This window comes from Clavelina lepadiformis, chromosome 6, assembly GCF_947623445.1.
Source record: "Clavelina lepadiformis chromosome 6, kaClaLepa1.1, whole genome shotgun sequence".
Classification (NCBI taxonomy): Eukaryota; Metazoa; Chordata; class Ascidiacea; order Aplousobranchia; family Clavelinidae; genus Clavelina; species Clavelina lepadiformis.
The window spans coordinates 17,337,608-17,364,986 of record NC_135245.1 but is presented as its reverse complement, the minus strand read 5'-3'; the positions used below and the strand labels follow the sequence as shown (position 1 = coordinate 17,364,986).

General features: G+C 36.3%; 2 protein-coding genes across 4 annotated transcripts in view; both read left to right on the top strand.

Annotated features, from left to right (window-relative positions):
- Nucleotides 1-1,567: 1,567 nt before the first annotated feature.
- On the top strand, nucleotides 1,568-10,204 carry LOC143461819 (uncharacterized). 3 transcript variants are annotated; one of them, XM_076959709.1, is made up of 7 exons: nucleotides 1,568-4,964; nucleotides 5,294-5,445; nucleotides 5,683-5,751; nucleotides 6,139-6,182; nucleotides 6,256-6,372; nucleotides 7,285-7,326; nucleotides 8,435-10,204. In XM_076959709.1, the coding sequence occupies exons 1-7, from the start codon at nucleotides 1,591-1,593 to the stop codon at nucleotides 8,495-8,497; spliced, it is 3,861 nt and encodes a 1,286-aa protein (XP_076815824.1). In that variant the 5' UTR covers nucleotides 1,568-1,590; the 3' UTR covers nucleotides 8,498-10,204. The 3 variants fall into 3 exon arrangements, with proteins under 3 accessions (XP_076815824.1, XP_076815823.1, XP_076815822.1); XM_076959708.1 differs by having other exon boundaries at nucleotides 5,294-5,487; nucleotides 5,686-5,751; XM_076959707.1 differs by having other exon boundaries at nucleotides 5,294-5,487.
- A 1,279-nt stretch (nucleotides 10,205-11,483) lies between these two features.
- The window catches only part of LOC143463555 (uncharacterized), a 34,419-nt gene continuing 18,523 nt past the window's right edge, over nucleotides 11,484-27,379 (top strand). The window contains exons 1-4 of the mRNA XM_076962076.1: nucleotides 11,484-11,624; nucleotides 16,209-16,376; nucleotides 16,593-16,669; nucleotides 16,961-17,071. Of these exons, the coding sequence (XP_076818191.1) occupies nucleotides 16,253-16,376; nucleotides 16,593-16,669; nucleotides 16,961-17,071 (312 nt within the window). The 5' untranslated portion in view covers nucleotides 11,484-11,624; nucleotides 16,209-16,252. The remainder of the gene's footprint in view (nucleotides 11,625-16,208; nucleotides 16,377-16,592; nucleotides 16,670-16,960; nucleotides 17,072-27,379) is intronic.

The following is a 27,379-nucleotide window of genomic DNA, read 5'->3' as shown; positions in this document are numbered from 1 at the left end:
AGTTCCATAGCAACTTTATTTCTCCTATTTTTTGACTCAAGTAAAATATAAAGAATTCTAGTAAGGCAAGCCATGTTGGTATTTTGATTTTGTATTGTATTGTTTACTTTTCGATATTAACTGTGCGGAGCGAAAATTAGGATGGTATCCGTTGTAGTTTTAGTTACTTGTTACTTACAAGACAGCAACAAACACTACACTACACCAAAATAATATTCTTTCTTAGTCATGTTAACTGTTCACCCGGGAGTGAATAATTAGAACGTTTTTACGTAAGACGTCGAAAGTAGGCTGTGCGCGAGTCATTGCACATATTTTTCGTGATGTTTGCTATTTCATATTGTTTTGTAAATGGCGGTGCTATGTAAGTTTACTTTAAGATTTAACGTTAATTTCTGTAAGTTAGCTGATCGGTAAGGACTGACAATATAAATAAGTGTTTGACCATTAACGTTAATATGGCGTCAAAAATAATATCATTGGTTTGACTACATTTTACTTCTAAAGCGATGTATGGATTATGACAGCCTACAAAAATAAGAGTTAAAAAAAACGATTACACTGTTTGATTATTACGGTCCACGACGCAAAATTTTTTCCCGTTGCTTATGATATTTGGGATAAGGTAAATTAGACTGTTAGAAAAATCACAAAAAACGTGATTACAAAGAAAAAAGGGTCGCATGGAAACGTCATGTGAATGGACGATTTAAAACACTTTAATCAGTTTAATATATTTTATACATTTAAATAACTTTTAAAGTTTAATGTGAAATTTATTTGTCTTTTTACTTTACATAACGGTTAGGCCTCGAATTCTAAATGTAAATTGCAAACGTAGCTGGCAAACGTCAAGTCGCAAGATGGTTATTGGGGCTACGCTCGGCATTGCACGTCACCTTTCAATTACCATTTAAATACTATATACTGCGTATAGCCTAAATAACAAATGTTGGCCAATAAAAGGTAACAAAAATTATTTGGGTCTTTCGTGTTTGGATGTGGTTCATGTTGTTTAAAAAAGTAGAGCTTATATGTACCGGTAGAAAAGCAGAGTTTTATGCAAAATTACAGATCGTTGCTCTTTTCTCTGTTTCTGGGCCTATGCCTATAAACTACCAGTACGTTGTTACTGCGGTACTCGCCTTGCAGTCTCGCCACTCGGTAATATTGTACAGTAGGAACCAGGCACCACAGTCTCCACAGGTAGATAGCTTACTGGTCAGTGTTATAATGACTCGAGTCACATTTTTTATGGCTTGTCTTGATTCCAGCCAAACGTACTAAATGACTTGATTTGAGTCTGAGCCTAAAATGACTAGAATCACGTTAATACAGTCTCTGGTTAAAAACACAATGTATATATAATCTTTACAAGGTTGAAAGTTGGTTTGTAACTGATTGACAGTGTAAAGAACTGTGTTTCTTAACAATCAGAAATTCACCCAAGAAATCCTGAAATCTTTGATGGTTGTGTTTTTTATCGAGCAAAGGCTAAGTCAGCAGGATATAAATGCTACCATACACTAACTTGTTATATAAACTTCATATTTTCATTTACAGGCTGTTGGTGTTAAGAAAATTTGAAATATGTCGCAAAGTGTTTTGTATTGCATTGTCTTCGCTTTTTTGCTGGCTTGGCAAGGTGGTGTTTGGTCAAAACCATTGGAAAGTGCTCAGTTATCACATTCTGTCGAAGAAAAAATAGATAATTCTCATCCTTCTGATAATTTGGATGTTATTGGAAGCAACCCTAATAAAGAAGCATTAGAAACACCTCCAGGTGATACTGATGATTCAAATACCATTCAGGTTGACACCGCAAAAGTGAAAGATGATAACATAGGAACTGTTTCAGAGCAAGATATAAATAACTCCCAAATTATAGCCAAAGATGATAAGAATCCAGAGTCGGGATTGGACCACAATGATAATTTCTTCTCAAATGAACAAGATGTACCACTTGAAACCGATGCCAAGCTTAAAAATGAAAACCCAATGCTGAGTGACACTCAAATGAGTGACTCTGTTAGCCCAGATGATTCCAACATCCCGCCAAATAATGCTCCTGAGAATGATATGCAAGAATCAATAACAAGCTCTATGGAGAATGATACGCCTGAAAGAAATATTGTCCAAGTACAACCTGGAATTAAGAAAAATGAAGCGAGTAAGGATCAACCTACAGCCTCTCAGTCTGGACCAAATCAAAATGAGGCATCTGATGAAAGTAATAATTCCAACAATCAACCAGGAAGCACTGTATTGGAGAATAGCGTGCAACCAGAATCGGACTTAAATGATCATTTTGATACACCCCCTGGTTCTGATGCTCCAACTGAAGTTGATGACAATGACAAAAAAGGAGAACCAACAGCAACCAAGGACGAAATTGACATATCCCCTGAAAATAATAATCCCAATGAAACTGATGATCATAATGCTCCAACTGAAGTTGATGGCAATGACAAAAAAGGAGGACCAACAGCAACCAAGGAAGAAATTGACATATCCCCTGAAAATAATAATCCCAATGAAATTGATGATCTTAAAGCTCCAACTGAAGTTGATGGTAATGACAAAAAAGGAGAACCAACAGCAACCAAGGACGAAATTGACATATCCCCTGAAAATAATAATCCCGATGAAACTGATGATCCTAATGCTCCAACTGAAGTTGATGGTAATGACAAAAAAGGAGGACCAACAGCAACCAAGGACGAAATTGACATATCCCCTGAAAATAATAATCCCAATGAAACTGATGATCCTAATACTCCAACTGAAGTTGATGGTAATGACAAAAAAGGAGAACCAACAGCAACCAAGGACGAAATTGACATATCCCCTGAAAATAATAATCCCAATGAAACTGATGATCCTAATGCTCCAACTGAAGTTGATGGTAATGACAAAAAAGGAGAACCAACAGCAACCAAGGAAGAAATTGACATATCCCCTGAAAATAATAATCCCAATGAAATGGATGATCTTAAAGCTCCAACTGAAGTTGATGGTAATGACAAAAAAGGAGAACCAACAGCAACCAAGGACGAAATTGACATATCCCCTGAAAATAATAATCCCAATGAAATTGATGATCTTAAAGCTCCAACTGAAGTTGATGGCAATGACAAAAAAGGAGGACCAACAGCAACCAAGGAAGAAATTGACGCATCCCCTGAAAATAATAATCCCAATGAAACTGATGATCATAATGCTCCAACTGAAGTTGATGGTAATGATAAAAAAGGAGGACCAACAGCAACCAAGGAAGAAATTGACATATCCCCTGAAAATAATAATCCCAATGAAATTGATGATCCTAATACTCCAACTGAAGTTGATGGTAATGATAAAAAAGGAGGACCAACAGCAACCAAGGAAGAAATTGACATATCCCCTAAAAATAATATCCCCAATGAAACTGATGATCCTAATGCTCCAACTGAAGTTGATGGTAATGACAAAAAAGGAGAACCAACAGCAACCAAGGACGAAATTGACATATCCCCTGAAAATAATAATCCCAATGAAACTGATGATCCTAATGCTCCAACTGAAGTTGATGGTAATGACAAAAAAGGAAGACCAACAGCAACCAAGGAAGAAATTGACATATCCCCTGAAAATAATAATCCCAATGAAACTGATGATCCTAATGCTCCAACTGAAGTTGATGGTAATGACAAAAAAGGAAGACCAACAGCAACCAAGGAAGAAATTGACACATCCCCTGAAAATAATATCCCCAATGAAATTGATGATCCTAATGCTCCAACTGAAGCTGATGGTAATGATAAAAAAGGAGGACCAACAGCAACCAAGGAAGAAATTGACACATCCCCTGAAAATAATATCCCCAATGAAATTGATGATCCTAATGCTCCAACTGAAGCTGATGGTAATGATAAAAAAGGTGAACCAACAGCAACCAAGGAAGATATTGACACATCCCCTGAAAATAATATCCCCAATGAAACTGACGATCCTAATGCTCCAACTGAAGTTGATGGTAATGACAAAAAAGGAGGACCAACAGCAACCAAGGAAGAAATTGACATATCCCCTGAAAATAATAATCCCAATGAAATTGATGATCCTAATGCTCCAACTGAAGCTGATGGTAATGATAAAAAAGGAGGACCAACAGCAACCAAGGAAAATTATGCATCCCCTGAAAATAATGTGCCCAATGAAATGGATGATCCTAATGCTCCAACTGAAGTTGATGATGATGTTAAAGATAATGATAAAACTGACTTGGAAAGCAATAGTAATGATGATGATGACAACAAGTCTTTTCAGGATCCCAACAACTACACTGATGACATTTTGTTCCCTTCTAATGAAAGTAACAGCAATGTTGATATGGTAATTCCAACATCTGCAGAGTATGAAACAAAGAAGTCTAAAGAAAAGAACAGCGATAACGTCAAAGATGATTCAAATCCAGCTCCAACAGATTCAACCAACAGCGAGAGCCCTGACTCACAAGAACTCGAAGACAATTCAAATAATCTGGACGACTTGACACATAATAATGTCAACGAAACTCTAAACCAAGCTCTTCCTGGCAGTGATGTTGAATCTTCATCTCCTTCAAATGATTTGCAAAATACAAAACTTCAGGAAAAAGATCAAGGCACTGTGGTTCAAATGACACCCTCTTCTTCCCCTAGTAGCAATGATAGAGAAACCCTGACAACGTCTACTTTGGTCCCAACTGATGTGGAAATCGATAAAATGCAACCAGATGGTAGTACTCCGGAGAAGAAAGATGAGTCATATTCCAGCACTGACAAAACGGAGGATAATCCTCCTGAACAAAGTGAAGATAATAGCAAAGGCGTTTCAACCCAAAAAAATGCTGAAGATGATGGTGATACAAATAAAATGGTACCCGAGGTTGATCCTGGGAATGATGAGGTGCCAGAGACAACAAATGCGAGACCACGTCACAGGTGAATTGCATTAAACTTATACATATACATAAAACTAGCTGTGCCATAAAGAACAGTTTGTGCTTATAAATACGATCAGCAATGGCATGTATTATGCATTCAGAATTCTGTCAAATTATTAAAATTAAAAATTTTTCATTTACTGGTAGCTTGTATACAGAACATATAATCACCCACTACCATTTGTATTAGTGCCTCGAAGAAGTTTTTGTCTATACACTATATATATCATCATTTTCTTGAACAATAATTATAATTATTTTTCTTATTGTAGGCAAGGGTTATGATCTTTAGTGTTTCATGGTAGTGTTAAATTTTATTTATCATAGAGGTCGTAAGCCGCCTGGATCCGCTGATCCAAAAGAAATACAAGAAGGGAAGAAAGAGACATCAGAAGAAGAGAACAATGAGAAGCAAGATGTAGAAAGTGAAACAACTAGCACAACTTCAACAACTACAACTATCCTTCCAAAAACAACAAGTACAACAAAACTCACAGCAAATCCTAAACCAGATGAATCTGGTAACAACCTTTTCGCTTAAGTTCTTATGTTTCCTTGATCAATTCATTTCGAAAACAAATCAATCAATTATTATATCAAAAATTTATCAGTCATATAAAATACAAAGTAAGTAAAAATTTAGCAATGCGGTTTAGTTAGGTTTGAATTTGTTGGTCTTTTTTGGCAGTGCACTGAATGTAATTATATGATTTTAGAAGGTAAGGATAATGTGAATCGTCCCACATCAACCACAATTACTACGTCAACTCTGTCAACAACTGCAAGTAAGTTTTGTGATGGATTTATTTATTTTTTCAAATTAGTAATTTGTGAAAAAGATTTGTGCCTAGTTATTATTCAACCTAAGCTTGTGTTTAGCTTGGAAAATAGAGTGTTTTGAGAAAGGATTCTGTCAATGGCATTTGCGTGCACTGTACAATAAAATTTAGGACGGTCTTAGCGGTAACTGACGTTAAATGCATGTACTGCTTAAAATTGACTTACCCAAGTTCCAAGTACTGTGTATATATCAGAAAATATTTCTTCAATCTGAAAAACTAATTATTGACCCTTGAAGAATTTAAGTATTGCAATGTCAAAGAAATTTTGAAGCCCTTTTGTTCCATACTGCGTTTCATCCTTTACATGTTGTGTTTTGTTTTCTATTGTAGAAAGCATTGTCAATCAAGCCACAAATTTTGCCAAGAATATTGTGGTAGGTTTTGTCACATAAAAATTTTCGTATTAACCCTTGGTTATGATATGTTAATTTTTCAACTGAATTTCAGAAAAAGTATGGCCCTGCACAGGTAGCTGCAGTAGCTTTTGTAATTCTTTTGGTGATTGTCTTGTTCTCATTTGTTCTGTGTCGTTGCCGGAAAAGGTCTAGACATGCACGACTGAAAGTAAGCCTATAAAATTTATACAAGTGTTCTACATAGGAAAGTGTATTTTATACAAAGGTGTAATTAAGATGTGTACCACCTGTCTTGTAACATATAACATTTACGGAAAACATCAGTCCAAAGCTAAAGATTTAGATGACATATCAGTACTGTGTAAAGCATTGAACGTACTAATTTAGTTCCATTGTAAAATTTGTATTCAAAAGAAAACATACTTCACACCATTTAAATATGACATTTCCTGTGCAATGTATAATTTCTTTAAATGGGTTGGGTTCACAAGTTTATCATTTCTTTTAGGCTTTTTGTTAGTTTTTCCATGTGATTTGTTTGGAATCTGGTAAATGTGTTAAGCATTGTCTCCATGCTATCAAATATCGCTTGTTACAACAGTAGTTATACCAGGATCAATTTGGCTGTAAGATCTACATTATTCAGCATTTCAATGCCCGATGATCATACTTTGGTGTTTAACTGCCAACAGAGCTTCACAATTCATTAATATTTAATTATTTATCAGCTACCCGTTCAAATTCCATCTGTTTCTACATCAGTGAGTAATGCATGTATGTTGCATAACTCTGTTTTAGTCTCTGTGGCGCCTTGCTCCCTGTACATGTGTTTCCTATATGTCATTGTTTTCTCAATGTGTTTGCAATGTTTTTGATCTTGTGACACGCTAAGCTGTAATACCATTTGTGCAGTATCAGTATTTGTAGAAAACCGTTTGAATGGTTTAGTGATGTTAGATACCTTGCATTGCCTTATTATAACCGGTTTTGTGGTTGTGTAAGTATTCATAATTGTTGTTTGTCATCGTACATACCACTTACTGTGATCGTTACATAATTTGAACTCCAAATCGAAAATATTATTTCTTTTTACCAAATGTAACGATGATTGTTTTTACAGGAATATGGACATGAAAAGGAATTCCTCTTGACGAAGAAAGGAGTGAGTTGTTTCATTTTTGCTATTGAACAAACTTTTTTTGTAAAACATACTGCAATACCCCTTGAAAGTGAACCTTTTCCGTAGTATCACTTCTGTCATTGATACAAAGTCATGTTGTGGTTTACTATATCGTACGTAGAGTATTATAAGCTGTATGGGCTGATACAGTATTTAATTTTTGAATATTTTATGAATTGAATACTGTACTAGCTCACAAAGGAATAAAGGTAATTGCCATGCCCTTTGGATAAAAGTTATATTTATCAAACCTATGCAAGCAAAGCCCACAGTTTAATTGTCCTCCTAGCATAATAAAATGTAAACCAGGTCAAAGATTTGTAGGCCAGTCGAGCATTTGGCTTCAAAGTGCAAATGGGTTTATAACGCACATGTAGCAAATATCTTTGGACTTTAGACGTCTTAACTTCTAAAGGTTTCTCTACGAGGTTTGATTCACTTAAAATTAAGCAGGGTTGTTAAGGTTTGTTTAAATAAGAAGCCAAAACTAATACAAAAATATCCGCTCACCGCTTTTACGTGAAAGCAATTACACCCGCACGTTGCCTTTATCCAACTGTATTGGTAGGTATTGTAAGTTAACAATTGATGGAAAGCATATGTTTGGTTACACCCAGTTTTCTGTTTTATCCTTACACGCGTGAAAGACAAGCATGCTTTATAACCGAGGTGTCTGGCACTTTACTGCTATTACTTCACGGCATCGTAGTTGGCTCTTTGGTTCCTGCTGTTAATAGTTTATAGTTTTAGGTGTCTTTCGAATTTTTGTGTTTTGTATTTCCCTTTCTATGGTGATTTATAAAATGGTTTTCTACTAAACTACAAACATTCGCAAAGTGCTTACCACCTACCCTTAATGAAATAAAGGGAAATATATTTTTAGCGAATTCATCGATTTTCGTTGTTAGAGATAGTCGCTACTTAAATGCTTGAGTGAAACTAAAGCGCATTGAGGTCTGGAAGTGTGCGATGTATTGTTGATTTTATACACTTACGATACGCACAATACCGGGCCGAAACCTACACTAAATACGTTCATTCAATGAATTTATCGGCTATTCCCATTTCCTAACGTTGTATCCTTTAACAGAGCGGAAAATACCAGAGCGACCGTTTGACTTTGCTGGACGAAAGCTCTGAAGACGAGTTATGATAAATTTGAAGCAAAGGTTTTTACCATTCGTCCACTTTTCTATGCATTTTATGCAGGGGTTGGTCAAAGCATGACAACGCTTAAATTTCTTCATGTCTTAATGACGAACCGTTGATAAGGTATGTGTTTGAATGAGGTCATTTTGCGGTATTTCAGTGTTTCCGCAATTTACACTTTTTTCCAGTAAAGCTTGTATTGTTTACACATGAGTTCTATGATCCTCAATAATGCAACCCAAGTCGTGTTTTTATATTTCTGTTCAATCTTTCTACCCGTTATAACAGATCGACCTTTAAAAAGTACATTATTTTTTAACACTTTCTTCTGTAGAGGTAGTGGCTTAGTGTTACAGACTTACTTTGAACTACTTTAGGCCTCTTTCCGAATCATTGCGTTTTTCTTAATCTCGTGCATGTATCCAATGTATCCATCAGCAATCGTTTATTTTTAAAGCTACGTTTCAAGTGTATCTTTCTGGCTTTTGTTTCAACCATGCACTTGTTTTTTATTTTTCTCCTTTGAATATGCGAAATCCTGTAGCATTTCAGCAAGTGTTTTTCAATCAAAGTTTCGTAAGGAGGGGAATGTGTCATTAGTCTTTTGTCAAAAATCAATACACTGTTTATTTAGGGTTACGCGATCTCTTTCGAAATGTTCAAATTTTGGTCGTAGTCACTAGTCAATCGAGTAATATCAATTCAAAGTTAACTCCCGTTTAAGCTTTCCCGTGTAAACATCACCCAATAAAAAACAACAAGTGTGCGAACATGGACGATACGTCGTTTACCCCTATACATGTTTAACCCTAACGTGTTCCTGGAATTCAACTCGCTGTGGAAAACTACATCCGGTTCGTGCACTTTTGTCTGTTCTTCAGCGCAAGTGTCGTGCATCGAAGCTACTTCACTGTTATCGCTCCCATTTTGCGAAAGTCAATTTATCGTGTGTATTCTATAATCATGGTACTGCGAATGTTTATGGTTTACATTATTTCTTGTTCTACTACTGTACATATAAATAGTATTATTCTTGATAGTTATTCAAACTAGATAGTTGTAGCATTGCTTGCAAGTTGGCAGTGGGAAATGCAATTACTCATATCCGTTCATCTTGCATTAATTTAGTATTATAGAAGCATTTTGAATCAATCTCGATTTAATAATTTTGCAATTTGCAAAATTACACCATTTTGCGGTTTCAAGTGCCACATCTTTGACTGTGAAAGGTAAGCGCGCCATGTTGCATTGATTATACGACCAACAAATTTTGTAGTGGCCTGTAATGAAAAAGCAATTTTTTGTTTTTGAAGTTACAGTGTGGTTAGTTTGTACATGGCAGTTAAAGCGCTTTTTAGATCTTTTGTTTACAAGACAGTTTTTGACTTATTTAGCGACAAATTAAAATGTTTAATTTGGTACCGTAACTTGCTCCTTTGACTTTTTGAATTGTAACTTTACGTCTTACGTGATTTGCTAGAGTTTTAACGCCATAATGGTCAAGTTTCATTGGCATGGACATAGCATTTTTCGCCCTACCGCTGTATTAGTACACAATAATGTGTTTGTATATCACGATGTTTTGTATATCTTCTTCATATTCTGTACTTCAACTGCGCTGTAGTACGTCGACTTTACCAAGTTTGTTGCATTATGATTCTTTATCCGCGTGCGTTTTCCTGACACGTGCAATTGAATACCACTGCAGTAATTTGTGTCATGTTTTTGTTCCTAGGACTTTATAGACAAATAGTAGAATGCGATTGGCAAGCTTTAGTATACACTTGATGTATTTCTGGAATATTTTCCAAACTTTATCAAGATTCAGATTTAGACTCGTTAAAGCAGTGGGCCGCTTGAAACCCTGAGGACCGTTTTATTCACTCGAAATTTTTACAGTAATTTTGGAAACTCGCATGCGTTTCAAGTATAGTTGCCAACAACGTGAGTATTGTAGATGAACTGTGAATACGCAGATTATCACAAAAGTCAACCCAGATCTTCAGATTTTTTAAGACGGAGCTTGTTTTGCTTACGTCGTTGTGATACGATATCGATGTCAGAGGTTGATCGATCGAATCCACTCCACACAGTTGTCAACAGGCACGACCCCGAAAATTTGTTGGAAGCCCGAAAGTTAAATTTACTAAATGAATCAGAGTTGCGCTTTGTTCTCTTGGGGCCAGGGGAAGTGTTTTAATACTCTATACGCATGCACATTCATGTAAACTGTAAAGTGAAATTACGATAAAAATGTGGCAAAGTGTGAGTACGAATTCAGGCCCGAGTTGTTTTCAAACTTAAGCCCGAACCCGACCCGAAAACCGTCTACGGACTATGTGAGGTATTTCAATTGTTTTCGAGGTTATTTTGATACATTAACAATATGCATTGTTAGCCATATTATCTTACATAACTTAATACAATTGAAGCCTCTATTTGAAGTTATTTACAACATTTGCTCTTGTTTAGTGGTCCTGGTGTCAACTTTGGGCTAAGTAAAAATTCTGGAGTAAAGGAAAAAGAAATAAGTTATACTATAACTACAACTGTCGAAAATTGCACATTTGCTCTTGTTTCTTGGACCATTTTAAATTCCGGCAATACTACATAAAAAATGGGTGACAATTGAAACTTGCACAAAGGTTATCTTGGTAACCGGGGCTTGAGTGATGAGGTACCATCGCCGGATTTAAGTCGTGCGAAGACTTTCCTCAGTCCGAGGATAAATATTATTATACCATACCGGCGTACTATATAACATACTGTACCACTATACTATCACTACAATTACTGTCTCCACTTTTTATTATAAAAAGCAGCTAAGTTTAGTTCACAAGATTTCTTGTTTAATAAATATTTTGTATCAAATATCATCGGAATCTGGTGTCAGTATCACCATTAGTTTTGTTTACTTGAAAACCTGCTGGCACAAGGGCTCTGGAGTACTGTATATATGTATTATATTTCTATAGAAGTCAAAATATGTTGGATAAGATTTCTCTGTTTTAATGACAACTTGACAACAAGACCTCGAACTCGGAAGAGTAAAGAGTTGGAGTTGGATGTTGGTCGGTTGGACTTGTTTGGGTTGAAGTCTTTGAAGAGAAAGAAGAGCAGCTATAGATTGGGTGAGCAATTATTGTGCAGTACGTCCTATTGGTGACTAGGCTAGTCAGGTAAATTAACTAGGCTAGTCAGGTAAATTAACTAGGCTGCAATAAACGTAATTGTTAGAGCTTTAGGGTTAGGCTAATTAGGATTGTTTAATTCTGTACGATATTTTCAGTTAAATCTGGTCTCTGCACTCTCTGATAAAAATCCTGGTTATTGACTAATAAATCCAGAGTCTGCTACGTTTACAGATTTATTGGTGCATTGAAAGCAAAATTTCCAGTACAGGAACGAAGATAGATTTATTTAGCAGTGTCTACTGTAGCCTATATAGCCCAGCCAAATATATTTAAGTTTTGGGACTAGGCTAGTATACAAGTGCCCAACCACAGGATGCCTTTGTATACTAGGCCTCAGTTACTCAAATTGTGATATCATCTGGTAGTGCACTTGTATACTAGTCCCTAAATTTTTATAACTAGCCTAAGATCTCATTTAATTTTTAAAACATATTTTTGCTTATTGAGAATTTTTTGTCCTTTTCCATTGAAGAATATTTCAGAAGTTTTTTTGCAATGATTCAATTGAATTCGGTTCAGTAGACAAGTAGTTCAAGCACTGACCTTGCAATAAATGTAGCTCAGGTTCTGTGTTCGATACCCAGTGCCCAGTGGCACCATACCGTTGTAAGGTTACCAGTGACATTGGTACGCTTTTTCAATTGTGGTTTCGGTACAAAATTTTTTCTCTTTTTTTCTCCACCTTCCTTTGCTCTCGTTTTTGTTACTTTCTTTATCCTTACGGTGTACCTTTGGACATAAATGCTGTGAAGTGTAAAACAATGGACATACAACAAAGATATTTTCAATGTGCTATTATGGTTAGAAAACTAAACATTGAAAAGAACAACGATACAATAATTTGCTGATGGTACAATATTCTTCGTTTTTTTACATTACATTCTTATGCCTAATTGTCAAGGTACCAAACGTCTGGTATAAATAACATAGGTTGATCTTGGTATAAGTTCGTTGTTGTACTTTAGTATTTTTGTCCAAAGGGACTGCTCAGCATTAAAACGAAACATTTACCATTGTTAAAAACAAAGAAATACCCACCATGTGATAAGAAAGAAGCAAGAGCAAGAGAAGGATGGAGGGGAGAAAAATAGAAAAAATTTAGTACCGAAACCACTATTAAAAAACTGCACCGATTTCACTTTGTAGCGATATCACTGGTAATCTCATTGTAATGTCCTTGAATAAAGAATTGACAGCACTTGCTCATGTTCAGTGGACCTGGTGGACAATTCTACATTTGGGCCATACTATAAAAAAAGCTATACAACCAAAATAAAAAATGTGTTAGAACTTGCACAAAGGCAGGCTAGTCACACCTTTTAGCAATTTGTAAATAATTACCATGGTTTATTTAGCCCTGCACTGTATTTGTGGTAGTTTTTTTTGTCATAAACTGATCTGCGTGGGTTATGCGAATTCTTTGGTGGTAACCACGTGATGTATGCCAAGACAAAAATGTTAAAAAGCACTGATGTATAACTGTGGTTGCCAGCATTTTCATCGTACTGTTACCCTATTTTTTGCATTTTAGTAGTAGCTGTTCACACATTTATATTAACTATACACACAGTTTTGAACAAATTCACCTTAGCTACTCGGTTTTCAACACTTTTCTCCTGTACTGTTTGTTATTATTTATAGGCACATTTTTTTGTTCAGGTTTTTATACAAACCTAAAACTATTTCTCAATCTGTTTGCACTTAAATATTTTTCTAAAATTGCGGTGTTTTGTACCATTTAAGAATCATGTTAGACTAGTGTTGTATTAGACTAGCTTAACTCCTTTTGTCATAGGTAGGTTTCAGCTTTGTTTAATAAATGTTCTCAAAAAACTTTTTCGCTTTATAAAAGTTGTTTAGAACACTTGCCGTACTTTGCACATTGAGCAGCAGTGCTTGGGAGTTGGAAATTTTCCAACCATATTAATAGCCACAATCTGTGAAATGCACCTGAAATATATTTCGAGCACTCCACAAAATTGTCTGGATTGTGGTTGACAGGCAATTTAAGACCTGTTTATAAAGGTGTTTTTAACAGGTGAAATAGAGCTTTTTACACGACAAAATATTGCTTAGTTTAGTTTATGAAGCATTATATTTTTTAACTTTGATGGTGCTCTTCATTAATCTTAATTTGGGACACGAACGAATTACACCAACAATTGACTTTATTTTGACATCATCATTAGTACTCATAATGGTTAAAGTGTGTTGTAAAATTTAAAATAAAAAAAATTTTGTTTTTGTGCAAAGGAAATTGTTTGAATTTTTGGTCGCTTGCACTTAAACATATTAGCTGCTGCAATGGTCAAAGGGCTGTTTGTCCTTGGAACATCAAGGTTTGAACAACAAAAATGACAGAAATACTTTGCACTTATGTTTTGCAAACCAAAACTTTGTCAAGTTTCATACTGGCTGTGACGCTAGAGGAAGCTTTTTAGCCATGAGTGTGAAGAATGCCATACGGATAGGATCAGGGCTCGGGAAGCCACTTCAACTCTTTCGTCAAACTAATTCTCATCTGGAAAAGAAATTTGTTACAGATTTCTGAGCATTATAGGTACAACATACTGCTAAGTGCAGAGATACATCAATATTGGTTTATGGATGCAACGTGTTGTGTCTTATGCCAAAGTTTCAAGTTCTCTCTCTTGAAAAACCCTTTTAAAACATTTGATAGAAGATTTATACCCATAAACTTAAAAATGTGTCGGACAAGTTATTTTCTCAATGCCCTTGTAAAAAGCATGTTTTGCAAAGATCTATTGCGTATGGAAATGAACCAGATCAAAGATCACAGCCGGTAACAATCATAGTGCTACGATGCACTGCATTCTTCACCAGACATTTCAATAACCCTGTTTTTTGAAAGGACTCTTGAAAGGTCTGATGACAGCATGTATGCATACACTCAAACACAGTTCACTTGCAGTCACAGTAGAGTGTATTAGTCTTTTGATTCAGTTCATTTCGTTTAAAAGATTTTCGCCTTGAGTTAGTGGGTTTATTGGGAGATGAATGGGCAATTTTAGAGTCGAGTTCCATGCCATGGTAGGTTGTTGTGGAGATAATGTGGCATGCATGCCCATTGTGGTGCACCCCAGGTTATTCGTCTTCACGAGCTCACCTAAGGAAAAAGAGGACTAAAGTTCGCATGAAGAAACCTACAAAGGAATTAATCTAGTGTGCAAACGAAGCATATCGCACTTGAACACGAAATAGTTTTGTTCGAATTTGTCAATTAAGCACCTCTTGCTGTTATGAACAGACATGCTATGCAGATGACGATCAAAGCTGATGAATGTAGTGTTATACTAGTATCATAGTGCAAATGAAACATTCAAAGTTGTTAAGGAAATGTCACAATACACATTGTTCACTAGAAATTGGTTGAGTTTTTGAAAGCAAGGAAGTAGAATTTGAGAAATATTTAGTTTGACACCACGTTTAAGTTGGAGACAGTTGAGTTATGGCGTCCTAATCGCAATCATGCATTCCAGATATGGTGTTCAGTGGCGTTACATATTTGCCGTAATGTTTATTGGTAAGGCGTTCTGGGCGTTTACTCCTGTTCAGTTGTTTTGGATGAACAATTCAAAATACAGGGAAGACCATACAGAAATTGTGTTTATCTTCTATAGAAAAGTGCTCACAGGCTAGGTAGCAGGGTTTTGAATGGTCGTAAGAAGATATCTTTGAGTTTTCATTATGCAAAGGCTTCCTCTCTGTAGATCAGTGGTTCTCAACCTTCTGATCTTGGCGGACCCCTTTTGCTGCTGTCAAAGCAGTGGCGGAGTTTGAAGTTTAAGCAAACTAAGGGTTCTGAGACTGCACTTAAATGTTTCTTTGCTTAGTTTTACTTAATAGTCTTGGTGCACAACTGCGCCATTCATTCAAAATAACATCAAACTATGCGGATATTTTTACTTAAAATCACTGTATCCAGCTGTCTTCTCGTATAATCCGCAATCTAGTGCATCACAATAGGCCTTCCCTGCGGGTGATAAATCTCAATAAGCTTTTGTATTGTCCCATCACAATAGGCAATTAAGCAAATGTTCAAGCCTATTTCAAAAAGCAATGATAAACAGCAAAAAAAATTTAAAAACTCGTACTTAATGTTGCAAATTTCGAAGTTTTCACAGACCAACTGAAAACGTTTCGCGGACCACCGGTTGAGAACCACTGCTGTAGATCAATGTTCTGATACCCTGTCTCAGCATTCATTGTCTAATTACTGACTTTTAAGTATTTTTAAACTGTACTTAAAAACTAAGCTGCTTAAATTGTCCCTACAGAATGTTGGTGAAATCTAAAAACGTTTTGCCATATTTATCTGCATTTTATCCTTTCCACCCGTAAAGTTGCCTGAGTTCATTCTTTTCATTGTCGTGAAATACTTTACATACCTGTAAATTTTACACACGTTAGCATTATGGAAAACTTAATGTTTAATATAGTGTGTATGATGTTTAGATTCTGTTAAGAATTGCCATAGCCAATTCATGAAAACTTTTTTAGGAAATAACTCCTTAAAAGTTAAAACTCATACATAATCAAAAGCAATGTCATGGATTGGGGGATTAAATGATAGTTTTAATCAACTTTCTTCACTAACTGGTCAGCTTGGGGGACAGCTTACAACTTTTACAAAGGAAGTTCTGGCAGAAGAATCATCAGAGATCATCGGTGAGAATGCACTTACATAGGTTATCGTTGTGTTTATGATACTACAATGGATATAAAGTACTGGTAGTGGTCATGCCGGTTTGAACGAAATTATTGCAGTAAAAGTTTTGCTTTTGCAGTTACATATCCAACAAGTTATATATATATACAGTACTTGTTTTGATGTTCAGTATTGATAAAGTTATACTTTAAGTGATGTCATACTTTTAATCCCAGATCATGAAGCAGAAGTAAAGAGACTTAAAATAAAATTAATTGAAGCTGAAGCAGCCATTAATGAATATGAAGTACAGGTAAGTTATATTGTCACCGGGATGCAGATTTTAGTTTTTGTAGACTGAGTTTTTCCATTTTAGTGCTCGGTTGTAAATATATATATATATATATATATATATATATATATATATATATTCATTCTGAAATTATCACCTCCGTATGGTTCTACGCGAGACTTAAGGGTTCATTACCGGTATGTCAATGTCATACACTTGTGGGAGTGAAGCATGACATCTGTTTGGTGTACATTTATTTATTGATATTCCATATTATGTAGCCCACCATAACAAAATGAACAAAATTTGTAGGTTGCAAAGCAGAAGCAAAGTTTTTCAGCATTAGAGGAACAATACAGAAGCAGTGCATTGCAAGCTCACTCTCGCAAGCTTGAATATGAAGCTACATTTGAGAAGCAGAATGTAAGTGTTTTTAACAACATGTGTATCATATGCTGCTAATTGTTAGCTTGTGCAGATATTTTGCTAAGGATCCATTAGCCAACTGAAAGTGGGTTTTTGCTTTTGCTGCCGTATTATAATTTAGTTGGAGTGGACCTTGATCAGGTTTCATTAAAGTTCTGAAAGCCACTTATTTGTGTTGCAAGTGTGTTCATAAATTGTTTAACAAGTTACGTGAAATCTAAATCTTGTTCTCCATGGAAGTTTACTTACCACTTGTGCTACCTTAGGTATATCCCATATTTATAGCTTACATGCATGCTATAAAAAACTAGCCTTGATATCAAAGTCCAAGCATTGATATATGACATTAAGCTCTGTTCACCACATTTATTCTGGATAAATATTTCATGCATTGCGTCACCGATTATTATGTCAGAATAGGCTTGTCTTTCACATATAGTATTATTGCTCATATGTTGTGTATGTCATATTTGGTTAGAATCTAGCTGTGTTGTCAGTGCCATGTGGTGCTTTGATTGCATAACAGAGACTCATGGTGTAGGTGAAGCATTGAAGCTGATGATGGTTAATAATTTCTTAACGATCTTTCTATTCTGACCTTTCTTATCAAAATACATTCACTGGTACAGCACTGTGTGCATGGTACTGAAATGAATCGTTCACCTAGTTAATGTGTAACCCCTTGTGCAAAGAGAAGCCACACTGACCAATGGTTACTTTGTCCTGCTTCTTAAATGAGAGAGACATTTTTATTTGCAGTGCTGACTGATTTCATTAGTGCGGCATACGTTAATGCTACATCAAGTTTTGTTTGTAAAACAAGAGAATGGATCCCGGTTATTTACTCAATGGAAGTCTACGTGTAACAAGTATTGCTTTAGATTAAGGTTCAGTCAGGCCACTTGTAGCTTGTGGTGTGTTGAGTTAGGTCCACTGATGAGTTGTCTTATGGCTTGGGCAAATGAGGTGTGAAATTTCAAATAGTTGGCAATAATACTTTGCTTGGTTATCTATCATAATGCAGTTATAAATGTTAATCTGTTTTTAATTACATGAGCACTCAGTTAAAGGAAGTTGTTTTTTATCATGTTTGTGTGCAAACTTTATTGTAAAAATGCAGTTTTATATTGTAAATGCATAATGCATATACAAACTTTCTTCTAATTTTTTTTTATTTCCAAAGAGCTAGTATGTGTCCATTATACTTTTTATTTTTATCTAAAACAAGTTGCAGGGCTAAAGAATAGACCAATTGTGTTTGTCTTGTCAATGACTTGGTAAGTCCTTAGATGGACTTTTTGCTCTGATTTAGTTAATTGCGGATTTGCGTTGCTTCCTTGGTAGGTGCTTGTTTTGTACAATTTCTCGCTTTGCTTTACAGGAAGATTGTATGATTTTTTGCGGAGTGACATAGAAAGCGCGGAGAAGTTGTTTTTACCTTCGCTAAGACTGTTTAATGTTTTCATTGCCGTTGGTTTGTCTGCTAGCAACATTACTCAAAAACCTGATTTTGTCAAATAATGTAGAATACATCATATACTGCACAAGAAGAGCTAATTAATTTTTTGAGTTGATAAACCCACTGGGATTGAGCTTAAACGAAAAACTTTCTTCTCACTTAGCTTGTTGAGGGAAAATGATTAAAACGCACACAATTACAGCAAAACTAAACCAGTGTAAAGTTGCTCAACTTTTTATATTTGCTAAAGATAGATATCTTCAATCCTATTTTGCCATTCCTATTTTGACATGTAAAACTTTTGCAATAACTGTAGGCTCTGTAGCAATAAATCAAAAATTCAAACTTTTATAAGGCTAATTATGAGGAAATAATTGCCACTACTAGTCCTGGTCTTTAGGTTGACAACAAAGTTTTTGCAAACGTGTTGGTTTTATCACATACTTTATAGGCTTAAACGCGCCTATAAGTTACTACTGTATTGTTTATAAAGAATTGGAGGTTGAGTAATGGCTGCATAAGAGAGAGGAGATACAGCAAATAATATATATGTGTATCAAACTTTCCGTGAGCTGGTTACAGTTTTTCAATAAAGGTAGAAAATATTATCTTGCTCTGGTTGTAGTCACCACTATTCACTACCAATTGAACTAGAATTTGTAGAAATGACAGTTGGTCACAAAGTTAACACCTGGTGTAAAATTATTATAAACCATGACAGTCGTTAGGTGGCGCTAGTGTACAACCGCATTCACAACGTCCTTTATTGTTGTCAGACGCTACGGTGTGCCGTAGCGTTAGCTACGTATGGTGCTGTCATTATCCAATTCCTTGTAAAATAATTTTTGATTAAAGGCCATTACATCATACGTTAAAGTTACAGCATTGATCAAGTGTTTAACTGCTACACCAATCGAGAGCCGCTTTAAACTTATTTTAGTCTGAGCGGATCGCAACCAGTTTTATTGCGTGTGGAGTAGTAGAAGAAACATCCACGACCAAGACGATTTTAGTTTTCATTTGGCCCTGTGCTTATCGTTTAACCCAAACTGGGGCGTATAAATTCGCAAACTGTCTTTATCTTCTCAGCTCAGAACGCAAGTATACGTTGTGGTCGCAGAGTAGACCTCGTCCTGGAATCTGTAATATACCGTGACCTAAATCTCGTGATGTTCTACTGAAAATTTCGTTCGATCGTGACTAGTGAGCCGCGCATGCTCAATACAAGTAAGTTAATGTAGAGTGTAGATAAGACACATTTTTTCGACTTCAATCTTTCTATTTTTTTTTCTTTTATTGTGTTATCGCGTTAAAACTCACAATCATCCAATCTCGGTATTAATTCCACATTTTTCCAACACTTCTTTGCTGTATTACGGTATTTGCAGATCATTTAAAAGCGAACAACTTGAAAGCGGTTTTGGTGTTTAAATTTGAAGCGTTTTAGCTGACAAATGATGCCGCAAACTTGTCGCTTTGCCAATTATCTGCTGAAATCCACACCAGTGAATGCCAAGAAATGATCAAACGAAAACCCAGTAAGTCCTCATGGAACCCATATTTAGCCGCTTTGTCATTTTGGTTTTATGTAAGCAATCTACTTCGCCAGCGGAAGCCCAGCTCAGCACTTAACAAACCGCGGGTTGACATTGAAACTGTAGTGATAGCACCAAGCTGACTGTAATAACAATCCTTTGGGACTTGGCTCAATGTCATGTGCAACTTTATCGGTCTGTCGTACTTCTAGATTAGTGGTTAGTTAGAATTTCAGCTTAACTTTTAAAAGACGACCTTCAGATCTTGACTTCAAGAATTAATTTGCTTCAAAGAGTTTGGAGTCAGTTGTGGTTTCCGAATTCCATGTTTTCCAGTGGATTTGGAAAGAACCACAAGAATAAATTAGGTCAGATGTTAGAGCAGGTGCCTAATATTTGAAAATACCAAAATAGGTGAATACACTAATTTAAGCCTTGATACAACTAATACTGCTGTGGCCTGGTTTGTTCTAACCTACTTCGTGTAACCCACTACTTTTTTTATGCTGAACGTTGCTGTCATGTAATAAATGGCAAAATGGGTCATTATGCACTGTAGGAATGGAGTAGCAATTCGCCGCCTAAAGGGCTAATCGTTAACTAACATTATACTGTAAAATGTAAATGCTTTCGGTTTCACTATTCTAGTGATTAAGAAAGTTGGAATTAACGGTATATTTCTTCTTGCATTCGTTGTGACATTATAGTATCGTCCTGGCCAATTATGCTGCACCATTGTCAGTTTGTCACCCACAAAACCGGTTTTGTGACCCTTAATACCCACTGCAAAAGATCGTGATGCACTGTATGACTTGTAACATGGACCTTCTTTCAGTTTACTTAACTCTTTCATCTCTTATTACCATTTATAGTGATGACATTCTTTGGGTTTAGTTTCCTAAGGATCTGGCAATCGCGAGTTTTCTACAATCAAGCTACACGGGTATCAGTAAAATGATCAATGCAAAGCAAAAGAGTGTTACGTTGCATACGTTTTTTTCATTGGATAATTTAGTGTTGTACTCAGATTCACGTTATCCAAGGTTCCATTTTACCAGAACGTTTAACGCTGACGTAATAGGTACCGACACAGTTAAGTAGCAACGGCTCGACCAATCTCAGCGCTAGGTAAAAGTTTAAATTATGGCGCGACAATCTCAAAACACTTGAAAAGAAGTAGGAACAAGAACAATTAGCCGGGCAAGGAGGTTCCCAATTGAAGAGCACTGCCCGCGAAAACGTACATCCGCGTCGGAATAGATACTTATACCGGCATGTGTAACAGGCCGCGTTTTACAGCGTTTGTGGAATGCGTTCCCCGTCGCTTCAGTGACCGGTCTCTTTGCGACAGACAAAGGTCTCCGGTTACATTGCGTCTCTTTAGCATCCCAAACGCTTTTGACGCGAAAGTGTCTTCTTTTGTGACTTTTTCTTTTCATCCCTGCCTTATTCTTTGTGACGATATAGCTCCGAGACGCTGTAATCAGAGGAGGATATCTTTTGTGACGACATGTCTTCTCATGGCTCTAATTACTTGTAACAAGCCAAGCTTTACTTTTGTTCAATTTCACTTTGTCTACATAAGATAGGGTCTTAGCAACAAACATTAGATAAAGTACCGTTAAGCAGTATAGTTATCAGGCCGTTTCAATGCCCTGGGTGTGTATGCAGTGTTGTGCGTTTCTGGTAGTTCTTTCTTCTTCATTTTTTTTGAGCCCGACACTATGTTGCTAAAAATAGATAAAATCTTGCATTATCTGTTTATGTATCAGTTACCTTGTAAGCTCCCAACCGATCTATTGCGCCGCCCATTATCCCTATCCGCCCTTTCATACACTTCGCAAACCACATCCATATCCACCAATGGGAATTGAAGGAGTTGAAGCGATAAGATATACTATTTAACAGTGACTCATTTTCACTATTTCTTTGAAACGTTAAGTCACATTCATTTGTTTGTTTGTTTACATCTGTTAACATTATTAATATCTTGTACGTCGAATCGATCAATATAAAGATTACAAGAAACGCTCTAAGTTTAGCGATTACTCGAAACATCCTTCGTAAAGATTGCTGATACGCACTGTGTATCTCCTAAAATGTCAACCGAACTTAGAAGGCGTGAATCATCTCAAAATTAGTGGAAATCGTAATGAGACTTCGTTTGAATATAAGTGAAGTTCTGTCGAGACCAGCGCAGTACCGTTTTGACATGGACATATCACATTGTTTATCCAATCTTATCTTTATGGCGTCTCGATTTACAGTACTTCCGTTTCCATAGTTTATTAAATTTGATTAGGTTGGAATTCTAGTGCGGTGGTGTAATAATGCTTTTAAAATGACGTTTATTTTCGCCTACTGATTACCGTCGCTGATAACTGTGAATGTCAATGTGGCTGCAAGTGAATTAATTATCTGAAAACCATGCTCGGTATAAGCGATCACGGCTTTGTTGTAGGTTTAAAACTCGTTTCTGACATATCTTTGGGCTTCAGCATTTCAGCAGCCATATCCATCGGTTGCATTCACGTCCAACATGTAATTTTCACATGCTGTTTTATTTGTTATGTTTGTAGAGGTGGATTAAAGCGAAATCGCTATCAATTTTGACAAGAAAATTTCCCAAATTTGCTCATCTGATTGTACATCGTCCCTTTATTTGTACTAAGGCAACAAGAATGTGCACAGCAATGCCAAAAAGTTAATGTAGAAAAGAGCCTGGCATTCTAAATAAGTTGTGTGTAAAGCCAGTGATGTGATTGTGTTGGAAGCACCAGCAGGATTGAATAAAGTGGTGGTATATCGAGATATTATCCGGTTGTCTGATGTGAACACTTAGCAGCACCAATCCACTTTTGACTACTTGAAATGGCGTGTGTTGTGCTGTCAGCTTTCAAACTTGATATGGCTACGTCACTAGGTAGAAGGTGACGTGGCATACATGCCACATCGAGAAAATCACAACACAGTTTTCAGATATCCAAAGTTTAAGGGCTTCTTCGTCCTACAGCAGTTACTTTCTGGCTGAAATTTTGTCAGCCGCTGTTTTCAGTTAAGCAATATCGCGACATGTCACCCGACTGTGAACCCTTAAACCGACCCTTAAAATCATCTTACATTTCATTCTAAAAAGGTCGTCCTTTTCTTGAACTTTATTCTTCAAGTTATAACTCGAAGCTGTTTTTCATACATATTAAGTCAAATCTTTTGTATTGGCGAACACCAACCCTTTTAGCACGGTCGGTATTTTGTATCTTACAAGAACAAAAATCGGCATGTACACACAGTGAACCTTTCACTTCACAAAAAGCGCTACCAATATTTACCACATGTACTATGCAGCTGGTGAAAGTGCAAAAGACTTGCTCGATAAAGTGCGCGACTTAAGTTTCCCAGAGCATTCTACCATACACGTCAGCGTTGAAACGTCATCAGTTGTTGGAGTAATAACTCTTTCAATGACAAGTGTCGCGTTCAGCTTCCAATTTTGCGACAGTAATATAGTCAAGTATATCGAAGCTCCATCGCCTACCGCCCTACCCGGATCCTCGCTTGCGTCAGACCCCGTTGTCATGGCCACAATCGATCCGCGTATCGCCGAATCCGGTTGTGACGTGGAAACCTCAGATTCGTCAAAGATTAGGGTGTTGTAATAACTTAGTCACCCATAAATAAAGTTAAAGCATTACAACGCATACCGTGGCAAATTTTAACCATAGAATTCTTTTAATATTCTATACCTATTTATGCACGAGCTACTTGTGGCTGTCCCGCAAGAATGTGAACCATAAAGATGCTACTTACGTTTTGTTAAGTGCGTGCCAACACAAAGGAGACGCAATAGGCTACCTGGGTGTTATTTTAAGCCAAGTGCGCGTATTCCACCGGCATCTTTTCGAGATTGTTGTATGTAGATTGTAGGTTTAGTAAGTCGTGCTACTGCTACTACTATAGTATACCAGCAATTTTGCTGGATTTTTCAGACCGTATGATACTTCACTTTATTTTAGCATAAAAGTTTTTGAAGTCAAATAAATGATAGAACGTACGGACGAAGATAAATAATAGTTCGGAGTATTGTTGTTGGTTTTTATTTCTTTACGAGAGCACATTAACCTAGCACTCGAGTTTTGCTCTGTATACGTTGAATGAATATTCACGGGAAGTCAGCTTGGCAATCTTAACTTCTTGGTTTCCTACATTATTCACGTATTGCGAAACATCATTAACATTGAGTATTTAATGTTCGTAACATTAATTATTATCAAAACTAATAGCTTTTTAACTTGTAGATGTAATTGTAATTATTTGTTTGATGTTTCGTATTAAAACATTCACTCATTCCATATTGCAACGTGTTTGCTATTTATCAATGCATGGCGGGTATTCAAAGAGTGTGGAATCCTGCACAGTTTATAGGACAATTATATGCTACGAAAGTGTTTGATGGAAATTAGAAGTTTTGCTTTTGTTTGAGAAAGTTTGTCAAGATGACATCATTACTAAGTAACTAGCAGCTAACAATTCCGTAATAAAACGCTTTTGTGAAGTAAATCTCGTTTTGCATTACTGGTTATTGACGTCATATATTGGTGAGGCATATTTTTCCGCATGTGATATTGAAATAAGATATTTCAGTACAAAATCATGACAACTAGTCAACCTCGCCTCTCAGTGTTACCCATATCAAGCCAAATTGAAGCAAAGCTTTCTCACCGTAGATAACGGGTAAGAAAAAATAAACTTAAACCTGTTCGTTTCCAATCAATTAATCGATTTCAAGTGTTCTTAAGGTTTTGCCGCAATCGAGTTTATTTTCTTATTTCCACTCAATCTTGGCAGATATGTGAATTTGATATCCAGTTTTGAAAGCACGGTCTCATCTTGCATTCGTGATTTTTCTCCAAGGTTTGCAGGAAAGGCATTTTCAGACGATAAGGTTGTGTTACAAGTAAGCATTGCTTGTGTTGTATAGTTGATTGCAGAAACTAAAACCAGGTTAAAAAGATCGAGTCATTCCAAGCAAAATCACCAGAGCCAAAGTAGATGCCAACATTTCAATTGCAGAAGTTTGGAGTAATAACTGCACTCATTCTCAATGCGAGGTAGAACTCAAAATGTCTGCACTTAAGTTTTTTGCATCACATAGAACTCTAGAAACCAAGTGTTTTTTAAATCTCTTTAAGTTTGTTGTCCTATTTAAGTTTTATTATTTCGCAGAAGCTTAAGTTTTTTTGCTGTGCGCAGTTGATCGATGGTAATACGAGATCCTAATATTAATGATATTTTACAGTAAGGAGATTTTATTCCCCAAGTTCAAGCATTGTAGCATCGGAATTACACTTCAATCGAATTTATTGCAAACTTGGATGTTCAATTTTACCAATTCGAACACGATTTCAATTTGCTTTCTGAAAGCGATAAGCGTTATCGACAGTTTGACTTATTTACCAGTTGCTCTTATGCAAGTTTCATATTGCAATCCGTCATCATGATAGCTCATAATTTGTCACATAAAGTAAGGTACTAAAACCATGACGTTTATCATACCACGATTAGACCTACAGGTGGTAGAATGTTAAATTATTGCCATAAAATAGCTAAGGCCAATTTGATTTTGGTGCAATGTCAAACTATGGTTATATTTGTAGATAGAAGCTGCGTAAATTCGCTAATTGATTGCTTTCAGCTACGCATTTGTATACGTCATAAATTGGCTTAATGTTACGACGACTTGTAAAACGCTTAGCTGTTATGAGAATAGCTAAGCTCAGCGGGTTTAGAAATATTATAATTTTAGCGGCTAGCTTTCGTTTTTCCGTACGACTCCACTTTTAAACGCCCTTATTTGATCTTTGCATGTCCTTTTTGCAAAAGTCAGATTCAACGTCATTAACATCTTCCTGCCGCCACTGACGAAGTTGATTTTTAGAGCTAAAGGCTGCATACTACTACCTGCCATCGCCTCCTGTTTTATCGCGTAATTCACCAGCTGTTGGCATTCAACTGGTTACGAATCTTGGTAAACAGATTTCTTTCTGCTCTACATATTTTAATAACCGCTAAAATCTAACCTGGTTAACCCGACCTTTAATAAATATCCAGCTCTGTTAAGCATATAACATCTTAAATATCAGGCCTGTTCATTCCAGCTTTCTACATTGCGCCATCAAAGAGCTTTTATTCGACTGTCGCTTGTCTGATGTGGTCCTGTGTTTTATTCCGTTCCAGTGTTGGGACCCTAATTGACTGGGTCTCGGCTGCACTTACCAAATGTCAAATTTATGCACGGCTGTTATCAATAGGTGGTAAACACATATGAGTTTTTTGGTATAAAAGTACAGCGACAGTTTGCGCTGGAGTCTAGTCCTGCAACTCACGGTCTCAGTCGCGGGTAGTTTCTTTTGTAAAATTTAGTCAACAATAATGGAATAGGTTGCAGCTTTGGACGTAAAAAGTCAGGTGCACTCCATCCTATTTTTAGCCATGCGATTAGAAGAAGGTGTCCCACGGTTATGACAGAATGGTACACTCACTTTTTATCGGGAACTGTGCTGTCTTATCTTTTGAGAAAGCTAAGAGAGTTCAGTATGTGGCCAACTCAAAGTTTAGGAACTTTTGTCTTTTGTTACTCGGACAATTGGTTGTTTATTGTGCTGGTTTAGGATGCAGTATGCGTGAAATTGCACGACTATCTCCCAAAACTTAGCAGTAAATCTCAAATCGTTTTTCTTTTCTTTACTGAAAACGTTGAACTCGGCCTTTGGTCAGTTAACTTTGGTTAAACAAATTCATGTATTGATAAATTGATAAATTCTGTTTAGAAATTGCCACTATGAAATTTGTACCCAAACTTAAGTTACTGAAAACCAAGATACTAGGAGCTTCAACCTTAACTTTCTTATGAAAAATGAGTTTATTTTTGTTATCATGTACAGGCCGTCAAATATCTTGCTTAACGAATAGCAACGAGCATTGCGAGATCGACTCTGATTAACCTTGTCCCCACATCGTATTAACTCATTATTTGGTTCAACTTGAAATCGTTCATCTGAAAATGCATTCGTTACTTGGTAATAATCGTGTGAACGTTTTAAGAGAAACCTTGAAAGCGCCATTTTATAAAGTACCGAAAACACTGAGGTTACTCTAATAACAGAGCAACATCATCATCATAACTATGTCAATATGGGGGAGTTTAAGGTATCAAGATTTGAAAGCCAGGCTGCGGTATAAGAACTATCGCCAGACTAATTGGAATATCGCTCGTAAGACGTGCAAGTTCCATGCAGTGAGCACGTGCACTTG

What these genes read in the sequence shown, in the direction of transcription:
- LOC143461819 (XM_076959707.1), top strand. Translation starts at nt 1,591, where the DNA reads ATGTCGCAAAGTGTTTTGTATTGCATTGTCTTCGCTTTTTTGCTGGCT. An exon ending in TCCTAAACCAGATGAATCTG is followed by an intron (nt 5,488 to 5,682) that starts GTAACAACCTTT and finishes ATATGATTTTAG; the next exon opens with AAGGTAAGGATAATGTGAAT. An exon ending in AACTCTGTCAACAACTGCAA is followed by an intron (nt 5,752 to 6,138) that starts GTAAGTTTTGTG and finishes TTTCTATTGTAG; the next exon opens with AAAGCATTGTCAATCAAGCC.